A 14,922-nucleotide genomic window follows, 5' to 3' on the forward strand; every position below is an offset into this window, starting at 1 on the left:
CGCAGCAGATAAAGCATCAAATCGGGAGTTGGGCGGTAGCGCAGCGGGTTAAGCACAGGTGGCGCAAAGCACAAGGACCGGCATAAGGATCCCGGTTCGAGCCCCCGGCTCTCCACCTGCAGGGGAGTCGCTTCACAGGTGGTGAAGCAGGTCTGCAGGTGTCTGTCTTTCTCCCCCCCCCCCCGTCTTCCCCTCCTCTCTCCATTTCTCTCTGTCCTATCCAACAACGACAACAACAATAACTACTACAACAATAAAACAACAAGGGCAACAAAAGGGAATAAATAAATTAAATAAATATTTAAAAAAAAAAAGCATCAAATCCTCAAGCGTGAGTTCCAGAGTTCAGTCCCCGGCAGCACATGTACCGGAGTGATGTCTGGTTCTTCCTCTCTCTCTCCTCCTATCTTTCTAATTAATAAATAAATAAAATCTTTAAAAAGAGAGAGAGAGAGAGAGAAAAGGGGGTGGGGCCAGGAGGTATCACAGCAGGTTAAGCGCACGTGGCGCAAAGCCCAAGGACCAGCGTAAGGATCCCGGTTCAAGCCCCCAGCCGGCTCCCCACCTGCAGGGGAGTCGCTTCACAGACAGTGAAGCAGGTCTGCAGGTGTCTGTCTTTCTCTCCCCCTCTCTGTCTTCCCTCCTCTCTCCATTTCTCTCTGTCCTATCCAACGGCAACAACATCAATGGCAACAATAACAGTAAGGGCAACAAAATGGGAAAAAATGGCCTCCGGGAGCAGTAGATTCGTAGTGCAGGCACCGAGCCCCAGTGACGACCCTGGAGGCGACATGAAAAACAAAGAAAAGGAAAGGGGCTGAGGGTGGGAGGTGGCGCAGCGCATAAAGCAATGGACTCGTAAGGCTGAGGTCCTGAGTCTGATCCCAAGTGTCCTCTGCGCTGGTGTCATGCTTTGGTTTCTTTCTCTCTCTCCCTGTCTCTCCCCCCTCATAAATTATTAAATAAATCTCGAAAAGAAAATTGATGTAGATTAGAGGAATGATAAAGTGGTTACCAGCAGCTGTATTTACTATCAGCTATAAACTATTAATCCTCCCAATAATTTTTTTTTTTAAGTAAGTGATTTGGGGCAAGTGTCATTCAATACCAGAGGTCAGGAAGGACCTGCACCGGGAGGTCATATGTGAGCAGAGATCTAGATGAGGTCAGGCAGAATGCTATGAGCGTACGTGAGGGGAGCTACTCACACAAAAGGATGCTTTTCTGGTTCTGGGAATTTAGAAAAGGCCAGCGACTAAAGTGTGTGTGTATGAGGCAGCCACACTCAAAAATCACAGTGCAGATTCAGCAAAGACTACAGCACTGCAGTTTATGTAGGTTTTGGTAGGAGACTTAACATGTAGCCTGAGTCTTAGCATCTTCGTAAAGATTGGTTTTATTATTTATTAGAGAGAGAAAAAGGAGAATCAGCTTCATTCTGCTATTTGTGACATGAGGGATGGGACTCAGAACTTCATACTGAAAGCCCAAAGCCTTATCAATGATGCCACCTCCCTGGCCACAGGTCCTAGCATTTCAGTGCTAAGTCACTGAAAATAACATCCTGTTAAGGGATGTGGTGTTTGTTAACAGAAGCCCTGGGAGCCTCAGGCATGAAAGTCTTTTCATAAAACCATTATGCTTTCTCCCTAGCACTCATATTTATAAATAAGAGGGCTTGCTATCAAGATAATGGTGGTTATCTCTAGATTACCTAATCTGTAAATTCAGAATGAAACTGTCCTAGAACGGCAGATTAGTGATGGTGTTATGTGTGCTCCATGCTTCAAGTTCATTCCCCGGCACTACTGCAGAAAATACATACAGGGGCCAGGTAGTGCTGCACCTGGTTGGGCACACACGTTACAGTGTACAAGGACTCTGGTTCAAGCCCCTGGTCCCCACCTGCAGGGGGAAAGCTTTAAGAGTGGTGAAGCAGGGCTGCAGGTGTGTGTCTATCTCTCTCCCCAGCCCTCTTGATCTCTGTCTATATCCAACAAATAAAGATAATGAATTAAAAAAGACATACAAGTAAAGCATTGTAGTACCCATGTAGGAATAGTTAAATAGATTACTATTACCATAAAGAAACCTAAAAATGCATATTTATGTAGGAGACTTTAGCAATGTAAAGACAAAAATAGACTGTTTTGAAAAATTGCGGTGGAAAAGTTATACTTGAGTCTTTACCTCACACTAATAAAAATGTAAATGCCAGATGGGATAAGAACTTGAATTGAGGTCAGGAGTAGATAGCATAATGGCCATGCAAGAAAACACTCATGACTGAGGCTCCAAAGTCCCAGGTTCAACCCCCTACACCACCATAAGACAGAGCTGAGCAGAGCATCTCTCAAAAATAAAATTAAAAAAAAAAATTTTTTTTTTAAAGCACTTGAATTGAAAGCCAAAAAAAAAAAAAATTAACATTCTCTTCTGTGTCCTTACAGTGTGCGCCAGCCTAAATTTTGGTAATAAGACACAACAGACACTCGGTAGTCAAACAGAACGCACTTCATCATACTCTGGCCCGAGTTCAGGAACCTTCCTCCTGCCATCTCACCCTCTTTCGTCACCTCGAGCTAGTCCAAAGCATACATCTATTTCTGTGTCTCCAAAGAAGTCTCAAGACAATTCCATTAATTTCTCAAATTCATGGCCTCTTAAACCCTTTGAAGGCCTGTCAAAGCCAAGTCCACAGAAAAAGACTGTCAACCAAAAGTCGCCTGATCCTACAGGTAGAAGAGATGGTTAGAATTAATACCTCATACAACTGTGCATGTGTAAATTATTTCTCTGGAATTAGGTTTATGATATCTTTAAAAACTGGTAAATTACATTTTATTTCTCTGAATTGGTAAATAGGGAAACATCAAGCTATGTTAGTTCAGCTATGCAATATAAAAATCAATTGTTTGTTTAATTTCATTGTTGGACTTCACTGTTCCACTCCAACTTTTTAAGATAGAGCAAGTCACAGAGGGGGGAAGGACATCAAAGCTTTCTCCACTGTGGTGGGGGCTGGGATAGAATCTGGGTCATCGCCTGCAGGGAGGTCACTTCACAGGCAGTGAAGCAGGTCCGCAGCAGGTGTCTGTCTTTCTCTCCCCCTGTCTTCCCCTCCTCTCTCCATTTCTCTCTGTTCTATCCAACAGTGATGAGATCAATAACAATAATAAATACAACAATAAAACAACAAGGGCAACAAAAGGGAGTAAATAAATATTTTTAAAATAATAATAAAATATAAAGGGAGTCGGGCGGTAGCACGGTGGGCTAAGTGCAGGTGGTGCAGATTGCAAGGACCAGTGTAAGGATCCTGGCTCTAGTTCCCGGCTCCCTACCTGCAGGCGGTGAAGCAGGTCTGCAGGAGTCTGTCTTTCCTCCTCTCTTGTTTTCCCCTTCTCTTTCCCCTTCTCTCTCCATTTCGCTCTGTCGTATCCAACAATGATGACATCAGTAACAACAACAAGAATAACTATAACAAAACAACAGGGGCAACGATGGGAATAAATAAATAGAAAAAAAATCTGGGTCATACAGGGAAAAGCAGACCCACTTCTCCGGTAAGCTTTTTTGCCAGCTCTCAAATCCAAAAACAAACAGACAAACAAAAAACCTGTGCATAAGTCTATTCATTTTTGAAAAAATTAAACATTGATTCTTGATTATGCCTGTCTCCAGTAAGATACTCTGTCTTTAAAATACACCACAGCATTAGTATTCCAGTCTATAAAGATAGCGTCAACTTATTATATAGTTGATCATTATATCCCCCCCCCTTTTATTTATTGATTCTCGTCATCATTCCTGTAAGTCCGAAAGGTGCTGCAATGGGTGGAATGTTTGTTCCTTAAGCTGTGGGCCCAAGTTCAGTCTTTGGGCAGCACAAGCACCAGAGTGATGTTCTGATTCTCTTTCCTGTCTCTTAACTCATTAATCATAAGTAAAACCTTTTTAAGGGAGTCGGGCTGTAGCGCAGCGGGTTAAGCGCATGTGGCACAAAGCACAAGGACCGGCGTGAGGATCCCGGTTCGAATCCCCGGCTCCCCACCTGCAGGGGAGTCGCTTCACAGGCGGTGAAGCAGGTCTGCAGGTGTCTGTCTTTCTCTCCCCCTCTCTGTCTTCCCCTCCTCTCTCCGTTTCTTTCTCTCCTATCCAACAATAATGACATCAATAACAACAATACTAACTACAACAGTAAAACAACAAGGGCAACAAAAGGGAATAAATATTAAAAAAAAAAAAAAAACTTAAGGGATAGAAGGATCATGGTGGTACACCTGGGTGAGTGCACACATTACAATGTGCAAGGAACCAGGTTGAAGGCCCTGGTCCCCCATGAACGGGGGAAGAGCTTAACAAATGGTGAAACAGTGCTGCGAGAGTGTCTCTGTCTCTCCATCACCCCTTCCCCTCTCATTCTCTCCATCTTTATCAAAAATAGAGAAAGAAAACATTTAACAAAAATGGAGTGGGGGGTGGGCAGTGGCACACCTGGTTGAGCACATCACCCTGTGCGTAGATCCAGGGTCAAGACCAGTCCCGACCTGGAAGGGGAAACTTCTGAGTGGTGAAGGAGTGCTGCAGGTGTGTCTCTCTCTCCCATCTCTGTCCTGTTAAAAATAAAATTTAAAGGCAAAACAGTAAAAGGAAAATGTACGGCTGGTAAATAGCTCACCTGGGCAGTGTGCCGCTATGTAGCGAGTGACCCTCGTTTAAGCCTGGCCCCCACCACACTGAGAGGAGCTTTGGTCCTTGGGTCTCGTTCACTCTCCCTACACCTCTCTGCCTCTGTCTGTCTGAAATCATAATTAAAATCTGTATTTTCGTGCAGGAGAAAATTGCCAAGAAAAACCTTCAATTCAGCTTACACCTGTACTGATGAGATCGCCGTCTTCCCGAAGAGGCCTCCCCGAAACCAAGCCTGTTCCTCCGATACCGAGGGGAATCAGCCTTTTGCCTGATAAAGCTGACTTAAACACAGTGGGGTCCAAAAAGAGAGAACCTGATGATATCTGGAAGAGTGACAAAGATATTCTTACAGTTGATCTTTCAGAATTAAATATCAGGGATAAAGATTTGGATCAAGAAGAGGTTGGTATCATACTTTCAATGTTCATAATCTTTATGGTATGGCTATTACTTAAAGAGAAATTAAGTATTTATATATATATATATATATATGTTTTCTGACTTACAAAATTTATTTATATCTTCATTATGGGGGGCCCGGCGGTGGTGCACTGGGTTAAGTGCACGTAGTACAAACGGCAAGGATCCTGGTTCGAGCTCCCTGCAGAGGGCTCTCCTCACAAGTGGTGAACCAGATTTTACAGGTGTCTCTCTCTCTGCCTCTCTGTCTTCCCCTCCTCTCCTAATTTCTCTCTGTCCTATCCAATAAAAATGAAAAATAAAAAAAAATTTAAAAAAATGAAAAATATGGCCAGTAGGAGCAGTGGATTCTTGTAATACCAGCCCTAAACCCCAGTGGAAAAAAAAAAGAAAATATGAGGGGCCAGGCTATAGCACAGCGGGTTAAGCACACATGGCGCGAAGCGCAAGGACCAGAGGAAGGATCCCGGTTCGAGCCCCCTGGCTCCCCACCTGCAGTGGGGGTCGCTTCACAGGCGGTGAAGCAGGTCTGCAGGTGTCTGTCTTTCTCTTCCCCCTCTCTGTCTTCCCCTCCTCTCTCCATTTCTCTCTGTCCTATCCAACAACAACGACATCAACAACAACAACAATAATAACTACAATGACAATAAAGCAAGGGTGACAATAAATAAATAAATATTTTTTAAAAAAAAGAAGAAAAAAAAGAAGATATGAGCATGGGGTTGGGTGTTGGCTCTCCTGGTCGAGTGCACACTTCACAGTGTATAGGGACCCAGGTTGAAGCTCCAGTCCCCACCTGCAGGGAGGAAGCTTTGTGAATGGTGAAGCAGGGCTGCAGGTGTCTCTCTGTCTCTATCGTGTGTGTGTGTGTGTGTGTGTGCGCGCGTGCAAAATGTAAACACTATAGGGGTAGATAACATAATGGTTATGCAAAGAGACTTTAATGCCTGAGGCTCCAAAGTCCCAGGTTCAGTCCCCCTTACCACCATAACCCAGAGCTGATCAGTGCTCTGGTAAGAGAGAGAGAGAGAACACTGTGAATTATTAGGAGGAAAATTTATGATACCAAATACCACAAGCCAGACTTAATTTATTATTCACAGAACATTTTTGTTTTTTCTTCTTTTTTTAAAAAAATTAAAACTTATTTTTATTTATTTTTTTATTACTACATGGTAGTTGAGAGGGGACAGGGAAGAGAAAAGAGACACCTGCAGCCCTGCCTCGCCACTCATGAAGCTTCCCCCTTGCAGGTGGAGCCCAGCAGCTTAAACCTGGGTCCTTGTGCACTGTAGTTAACCAGGTGCACCACCGCCTGGCCCTCCACTTTTCTGTTGTGTATGTGTCATTACTTAGAATAAAGAGTGCAAGCAGTGGGCCAGGAAGATAATATAGTTGTCATGCCGAGGATGTTCGTGCCTGAGGTTCCAAGGTCTCAGTTTCAATTGTCTGCACCACTGCCAGAAACCAAAGCTGAGCAGTGCTCTGGAGAAATCATAATAACAATACAAGTGACACAGCATTAGACACATTCACAACGAGTAACTTATTTTCATTACCGTTGCTTCATATATATAGTTTCTTTGTTTTTGTCAGGCAAAATAAATAATTGAGTGCACACACGCAAGGACCCAGGTGTAGGGGAAAAACTTTGTGAGTGGCAAAGCAAGGTTGCAGGTGTCTCACTGTCTCTCTCCCCTCTCTATCTCTGCCCTCTCAGTTTCTTGCTCTGTCTCTATCCAATAATAAATAAATAAAATATTTTTAAAAAAGAAATCGATAGTCTAGGTAATAGACAGCTAGAAATATAAATATATCAGGAGTCGGGCAGTAGCACAGCGAGTTAAGTGCAGGTGGCTTGAAGTGCAAGGACCAGTGTAAGGATCCCCGTTCGAGCTCTCAGCTCCCCACCTGCAGGGGAGTCGCTTCACAAGCAGGTCTGCAGGTGTCTGTCTTTCTCTCCTCCTCTCTGTCTTCCCCTCCTCTCTCCATTTCTCCTGTCCTGTCCAACAACTACGACAACAATAGTAACTACAACAATAAAAAGAAACAACAAGGAGTGGTCTAGGAGGTGACTCAGTGATAAAGCTTTGAACTCTCAAGCATGAGGTTCTGATTTCAATGATGTCTGGCTCTTTCTCCTCTTATCTTTCTCATAAATAAATAAATAAAATTTAAAACAAACAAACAAACAGTTACAGCACGCAACGACCCAGGTTCAAGCTGCCGGTCCACACCTGCAGGAGGAAAGTTTTGCAAGTGTTGAAGCAGGGCAGCAGGTGTCTCTCTGTCTCCCTCTCCACCTCCCCCTCCCTCTCAATTTCTGGCTATCTATCCAGTAAATAAAATAAAGATTAAAAAAAAAAGACAATGAGACACACTGATGGAGAGATAGAGGAGAGATATCACAGCAGTTCTCCATCCCTCATGAAGCTTTCCTCCTGTTGTGCATGCTACTCCCCTGTGCTACAGACACTCAGACCCAAGTCCCCATACATGATGAATGTGTGCTCTGCTGGCTCACTTTCCTCGTTTTTAAAATATTTTATTTATTTATTATTGGATAGAGACAGAGAAATGGAAAGGGAGAGAGACAGACAGAGCAACATCTGCAGCCCTGCTTCACCACTCGTGAAGTTTTCCCCCTGTAGGTGGGGACCAGGGGCTTGAACCTGGGTCCTTGCACATTGTAATGGGTGTTTAACCAGGTGGGCCACTGCCTGGCTCCTCACTTTCCAAATTTGAAATTGAAATCTTTTGTAGAACTATTAGTTAACTTACTAGGGAAGTGACCATAACATTGAATAATCTAAACACTTTTTATGTTCCCGGGTCCCTTTTCTTTAGTAATTATTTCTTCTTTTCATTAATAGAAATACTTGACTTCAGAAGTTATATGCAATTATTATTCTCTAAACTCTAATACTGGCAAACTTGATGCATATTTCAACTTTTTAAAAGTTTTTTTTATCATCTTTATTTATTGGATAGACAGAAATTGAGAAGGAAGTGAGGTACTGAGGAAGAGAAACAGAGAGACACCTGCAGTACTGCTTTGCCACTCACAAAGCTTTCCCTCTGCAGGTGCAGGCTGGGGGCTTGAGCCTGGGCATATTTCAAATTTTAGAAAGCTGATGACTTTTTCCAGACCTTTTCATAAGACTTCTAAGTATCCCCACCTGCAGGGGAGTCTCTTCACAGACAGTGAAGCAGGTCTGCATGTATCTATCTTTCCCCCTCTGTCTTCCCCTCCCATCTCCATTTCTCTCTGTCCTATCCAACAACGACATCAATAACAACAACAATAAAACAACAAGGGTAACAAAAGGGAGTGAATAGATAGACTTGTAAGTAGCCGTGTCAGCACACTAGTAACCTAGATTAGCTGGAGCTCTACGACTGAAACTATTGCCTGTCATCTGACTTAAGGATTCACTTACAAATTGAATTACTAAAACACATTATTTATGTTGCAAAGACTGTAATGAATAATACCTTAAAGGCTCTTCATTCTACAAGGTTTATAACCTAGCAGATTTCTGTAAATACTTCCCCACTGAGGAAATATTTATTTCGGCCTCTGCAGGCTGTTAACATCGTTCTTGTCAGTACTGTTTTGGGTAGAGAGGTGGCTAGCCAGTACAGTCACCTTGTAAAACTAATCGTTGTGTTTTTACTTTTCCTAGATGCAGAGTTCTCTCAGATCCCTTCGTAACAGTGCTGCTAAGAAAAGAGCCAAGCTGGGCGGCAGCACCTCGGACCTAGAGAGCCCTGACTCTGCAGTGAGGCTGGACCTGACAGTGGACTCCCCGTCCTGCTCTTCCTCTCCAAACATGAGCTCCTACAGTGAAAGCGGCGTCTATAGCCAAGAATCACTGGCTTCCTCTCTGTCTACCACTCCCCAGGGGAAGAGAATGATGTACTTTCTTTTTGACATGTTAAATGCATGCTAGTCTGTACTTTGAACCAGAAGCCCCAGTATCACATTTTTATTTATTTATTTTCTCTTTTGTTGCCCTTGTTTCTTATTGTTATTATTGTTGTTGTTGATGTCGTTGTTGTTAGATAGGACAGAGAGAAATGGGAAGAAGAGGGGAAGACGGGGAGAGAAAGACAGACACCTGCAGACCTGCTTCACCACTTGTGAATCAACCCCCCTGCAGGTGGGGACCTGGGGGCTCGAACTGCCGGTATCACCTTTGAATAAGAACTCTAAAACCATCTGTATTCTAGTTTCTTTTTTTTTTTACACTCCCACTAGCAGTGTTGGAGAATTTCATTTGTTTCACATTCTTACTCAGTATTGGATAGTACTGAACTTTTGTTTTTAACCAGAGCAGTGCTCAGTCAGCTCTGGCGTGTGGTAGTGCAGGGGATTGAACCTGGGGCTTTGGACCATCTGGCATGAGTCTCTTTGTATAACCATTATGCTATCTTCCCCCGCCGATTTTTTTTTTATAGTTATTTATTTACTTAAAGAGGAGAAGGAATGAGAGAACCAGAGAGCATCACTCTGGCATATGTGATGTGAGGGATGGAACGTAGGATCTCATGCTTAAGAGCTCGAGTCCTTATCCATTGAGCCCCCTCCTGGGCTGCAAAGAGTTGTCAACCTTTTATATATATACTTATTTCACTAAATGTTATGCTGAACCATGTTTAGATACAACTACTAGTATTAAATGTTTTAAATTCTTTTCACTTACATGTACATAGAGATTGCGTAGTCAAGGGGGAATTGGTGTCCGGTAATGTTAATGGAGCAGGTGTTTGACTTTAGCGGTTCATAGACTTTAATTGCTTGTGTCCTGTTGTGAGAGGTTTATCTCACCCATGAGTTATATTTTTTATTATTTAATTTTTTATTTATAGAAAGGAAACATTGACTAAATCATAGGATAAGAGGGGTACAACTCCACACAGTTCCCACCACCAGAACTCCGTATCCCCTCCCCTCCCCTGATAGCTTTCCTATTCTCTATCCCTCTGGGAGTATGGACCCAGGGTCACTGTGGGAGGCAGAAGGTGGAAGGTCTGGCTTCTGTCATTGCTTCCCCGCTGAACATGGGCGTTGACAGGTGGATCCATACTCCTAGCCTGTCTCTCTCTTTCCCTAGTGGGGCAGGGCTCTGGGGAAGCGGGGCTCCAGGACACATTGGTGGGGTCGTCTGTCCAGGGAAGTCTGGTCGGCATCCTGCTGGCATCTGGAACCTGGTGGCTGAAAAGAGAGTTAACATACAGAGCCAAACAAATTGTTGACCAGTCATGAACCTAAAGGCTGGAGTAGTGCAGATGAAGAGTTGGGGGCCCTCGTTTTGTAGACAGCTAGTAGGCGTATTTTAGTTATACGCCAAAGGGCCTGTGGCTACACCGTTGCTGTGTCTCCTATCTCTGGGGCAGTACGATGAGTCCGCTGCTTCTGGCAGCCATTTTCTTCTCCCTCTTCTTCTTTTCCCTCTCCTCCTCCTCCTTCTCCTTCCTTTCTTTTATTTGTTAGAGCAGAAAGAGACTGAGGGGGAAATAGAGAGCCAGAGAGATGCTTGGTGCACTACTCACTAGAGTAGCTGCCCCCTCAGGTGGGGGCTGGCCCTTCAGCCCTGTCCTTGCGTGTGGTGACGTGCTGGGCCACGCATGCCACTACCGGGCCCCCTGAGTGTGAAGCTTCACGTGTCACTGCAGTTGTGACTCCCCATAAGTAACACAGAATCTGGAGGAGGTCAGGCGGTGGCACAGCAGGTTAAGCGCAGGCGGCGCAAAGCACAGGGACCGGCGTAAGGATCCTGGTTCGAACCCCCGGCTCCCCACCTGCAGGGGAGTCGCTTCACAGGCGGTGAAGCAGGTCTGCAGGTGTCTGTCTTTCTCTCCCCCTCTCTGTCTTCCCCTCCTCTCTCCATTTCTCTGTCCTATCCAACAACACTGACAGCAATAACAAGGAAAGACAAGGGTAACAAAAGAGATAAAATGGCCTCCAGGAGCAGTGGATTGGTAGTACAGGCACTGAGCCCCGGCAGTAACCTTGGAGGCAAAAAAAAAAAAATCTAGTTTGAAGGAAAGTTTAAATGATTCTATATAGGATGGCATATTCCATGAATTCTCTTATGAAATAATTCAGTTATTCTTTGAGAAGCAAGTTAAATACATCGTTTGTGGAGTGATTTATTGATTGATTTATTGAACCTGGGACCTCTGGTGGTGCCTCAGGAAAGGCTTTTTGCATAAGCGTTCTGCTATCTCTCCAGCCCACCAATAAAGATTTTATTGATTAGAAAGATAGGAGGAGAGAGAGACAGAAGCAGACATCACTCTGGTACAAGTGCTGCCTGGGATTGAACTCAGGACCTCATGCTTGAGAGTCCAGTGCCTTATCCACTGCGCCACCTCCCGGACCACTCACTAAAGATTTTTTGCTGTCATTTTTATACTTTATGCTGTCTTATTATCTAAGTATAGTGAGTTAATTTAAAGTATTCTAAATGTTTTATTCAAGTGTTGAACAGCTCTATATCTTAAATGTTTATTGAAATTATTGTTTCATTGTAGGTCAGACATATTTCCAACATTTGGATCAAAACCTTGTCCACCAAGACTTTCTTCTGCAAAGAATAACAACTCTCAGGTACCTGAACAGAGCAGTACTGCAGGTATTCTATGGCTGTTTCATAAATCTCATGCGTAGATGTGATGATGTTTAAATGATGTGGAAATGGCATTGCATTTCATATTTAGAATTTTTGTATTTACTGATTAGGACTAATGATTTTTTAAACTTATTAAGGGTTCATTTTGACAATAAGTAGTATTCTTTTTAAATTTTTTTAGTATATTTATTTATTGGATAGGGGCAGCCAGAAATGGAGAAGGTAGGGGGAGATAGGGAGAGAGACAAAAAGACAACTTCAGCCCTGCTTCACCACTTGCAAAGCTTTTCCCCTGCAGGTAGGGACCGGGAGCTTGAACCTGGGTCCTTGTGCATTGTAACATGTGCACTTAACCAGGTGCGCCACCACCTGACCCCAATAGTCTTATTCTTAGAAGGAAAATCTTTAATAATGAATCAGCCTTTAAAGCCTTAAGTTTACTTGAGTCCCATGCACAGATACATGATCTTGAGAATGCTGAACTCTCTCCAGGTGATTCTAATTATGCCCGTGTAGCTTAGGAACCACAGTGTCACAAAAGATCGTTTCTTTTAGAAAAATAGTGTTTGGGTCTGGGTCTGGGTCTGGTTAAATAGCTTAATTGGATAGTGTGTTGTTTTGCTGTGAGTCCCAGGTTTGAGCCTGGTCCTTATTGCCTTGAAGAAAGTTTTGGTGCTATGGTTTCTCTCTCTTTGCCTCTCTGTCCTATATCAAAATAAAATAGTGAGTAATATCTCACTAGAAATTAAGTGCATGTGTATCTTGTGTTAAGAATTCTGTGAACTGAGGGCTCTGAAATCCAACCCTGTGTGGACCCAGAGAGAAAAGAGGAAAATAGGAAAGACATTTGGAAATCGCGATAGGTGTAGGCGCGCGGATCATTTAAACGATAGGTGTAGGCGCGCGGATCATTTAAACGATAGGTGTAGGCGTGCGGATCATTTAGTCATTTCTAGGATCAAGTTTTTGTAAATTCTTAACTAAATTCACTAAGTTATTCTTGGTTAAATTTAATATATTTTCAAAATGTTAAGTTGTGAATGATTTCTGATTTTATAAATTGTTGCTTACATGTTTTGTTTATGTAGGATAGAGCTTGATTTATTTTAAGTAGGCAAATGACTCTTGCCAGTTTATCTTTGTATAATTGGTAAAGCATAAAAATAATGGGGGGTGGGAGTCGGGCTGTAGTACAGCGGGCTAAGCGCAGGTGGCGCAAAGCACAAAGACCGGCATAAGGATCCCGGTTCGAACCCCGGCTCCCCACCTGCAGGGGAGTCGCTTCACAGGCGTTGAAGCAGGTCTGCAGGTGTCTGTCTTTCCTCCTCTCTGTCTTCCCCTCCCTCTCTCCATTTCTCTCTGTCCTATCCAACAACGATGACAACAACAATAATAACTACAACAATAAAACAACCAGGGCAACAAAAGGGAAAAGATAAATAAAATAAATGTAAAAAAAAAGTATAAAAAAAAAAAAATAATAATAATAATAATAATAATGGGGGGCTGGGCGGCAGCACGGCTGGTTAAGCGCACATGGCACAAAGCCCAAGGACCGGAGTAAGAATCCCTGTCCGAGCCCCCGGTTCCCCACCTGCAGGGGAGTCGCCTTGCAAGCAGTGAAGCAGGTCTGCAGGTGTCTGTCTTTCTCTTTGACTCTCTGTCTTCCCCTCCTCTCTCCATTTCTCTCTGTCCTATCCAACAACAGCTATAACAACAACAACAACAACTACAATAAGGGCAACTGAATGGGAAAAACGGCCTCCAGGAACAGCGGAGTCGTGGTGCAGGCACCAGGCTCCAGCAGTAACACTGGAGGCAAAAAAAAAAAAAAATTGGTGATGCTCTGAATAATGACTATCTGAAAGTAATGTGAAAACTCTAACTCCTCTGTCTTTACAGTAATATTTCAGTAAAGGCCCCGATACACCTCACTACTAACTATTATATGATGCTACTTTTCTGAATGATACTTCTGACCTTTTACCGATATTCGACTGGCTACTAATAAACAATATTTCTACCCAAAGCCAATGTCTTTATAAAGCTCACTTTAAGAATTAGCTACCAAAACTATGGAAAATGTATAGTTATTCACTGTACTTGTAGAACATCTCTATTAGTTAATGTCAGACATTTAAAAAATCTTACTCTGGGCACTGTCCTGGTGCCCTGCTCCGCACAGCCCTCTCCAGCAGCCTCTCTATCATTTAATGTTGGACATTTAAAAAGTCTTTCTCTGGGCACTGTCCTGGTGCCCTGCTCCGCACAGCCCCCTCCAGCCTCTGTACTGGCCATCAGCCATCTCCTCAGCCCACGATCCTGTTGTTACCAAAATACAGTCAGCATTATTAAAAGCAAATCACATTTGATCATTGCTGCTCAATGCTTTACATAGGTGCTCTAAATCAGTTAGTTGCTGCAGACTGGGGAGAGCTTAGTGGCAGGGCATGTCTGCACCTTGCCTTCTGTGCTGCACCACAGGGAAGCTCCAGTCCTGTAATGCGAACCTCTCTTCTGTTTCTCTTTAGCATTTTCTCTCCCTCTTAATGAAAAAAAGAAAAAGAAAAGAGAAAAAGAAGAATGGCCCAGAGCATGAAATCATGCATGCATAAGGTCTAGGCTCTGATACATTCCTATACAGTGGTCAGTTGAAACATTGCAATGCAGTCTTGTTATGTTTGGGTTTCCTGTTTGGTTTTTGTTAAAAAGATGGCTACATTATAACCTCCATGTGTTTTACTTATTAGCACTGGACTATTTGATTATAGTATGCTGAGAACTGGTGCCAAATCCATTATATGTCTTTTATTAGTCCTTAAGTGTTCTGGAAGAGGTACTACTGGTAACCGCATCTTAAAAGTAAGGTAGATGTTCAGTTTCGTCAGCGCCTAAGTAGCAGTGGGGCGAAGCACAGCCCCACATTCTGTGCTCTTAATCGCTATGCAGTTTGCTGCCTCACCTGCCAGGCCAGTCTGGGCCCACTAAACAAGAATGGGAGTAAGCGAAAAGTAGATTTCTCAGGACATAATTTTAAAATTCTAGGTTTATTTATTTTGATTTATTGTTATAAAGTTAAAATACCTAAACACTAAAAACCTGCCATATTTCAAGAATATGCTTGATTATCTGTTTCAGATACTGAACTTTGCATTTCATTGTGGTTATG

The 14,922-nt window shown here is 43.2% G+C and overlaps 1 protein-coding gene across 1 annotated transcript in view; it reads left to right on the forward strand.

Annotated features, from left to right (window-relative positions):
- The window catches only part of TOGARAM1 (TOG array regulator of axonemal microtubules 1), a 62,590-nt gene that overhangs the window by 12,515 nt on the left and 35,153 nt on the right, over positions 1 to 14,922 (forward strand). The window contains 4 exon segments of the mRNA XM_060174203.1: positions 2,451 to 2,738; positions 4,838 to 5,097; positions 8,802 to 9,034; positions 11,656 to 11,756. Of these exon segments, the coding sequence (XP_060030186.1) occupies positions 2,451 to 2,738; positions 4,838 to 5,097; positions 8,802 to 9,034; positions 11,656 to 11,756 (882 nt within the window).

Source organism: Erinaceus europaeus, chromosome 16 (genome assembly GCF_950295315.1).
Source record: "Erinaceus europaeus chromosome 16, mEriEur2.1, whole genome shotgun sequence".
Classification (NCBI taxonomy): Eukaryota; Metazoa; Chordata; class Mammalia; order Eulipotyphla; family Erinaceidae; genus Erinaceus; species Erinaceus europaeus.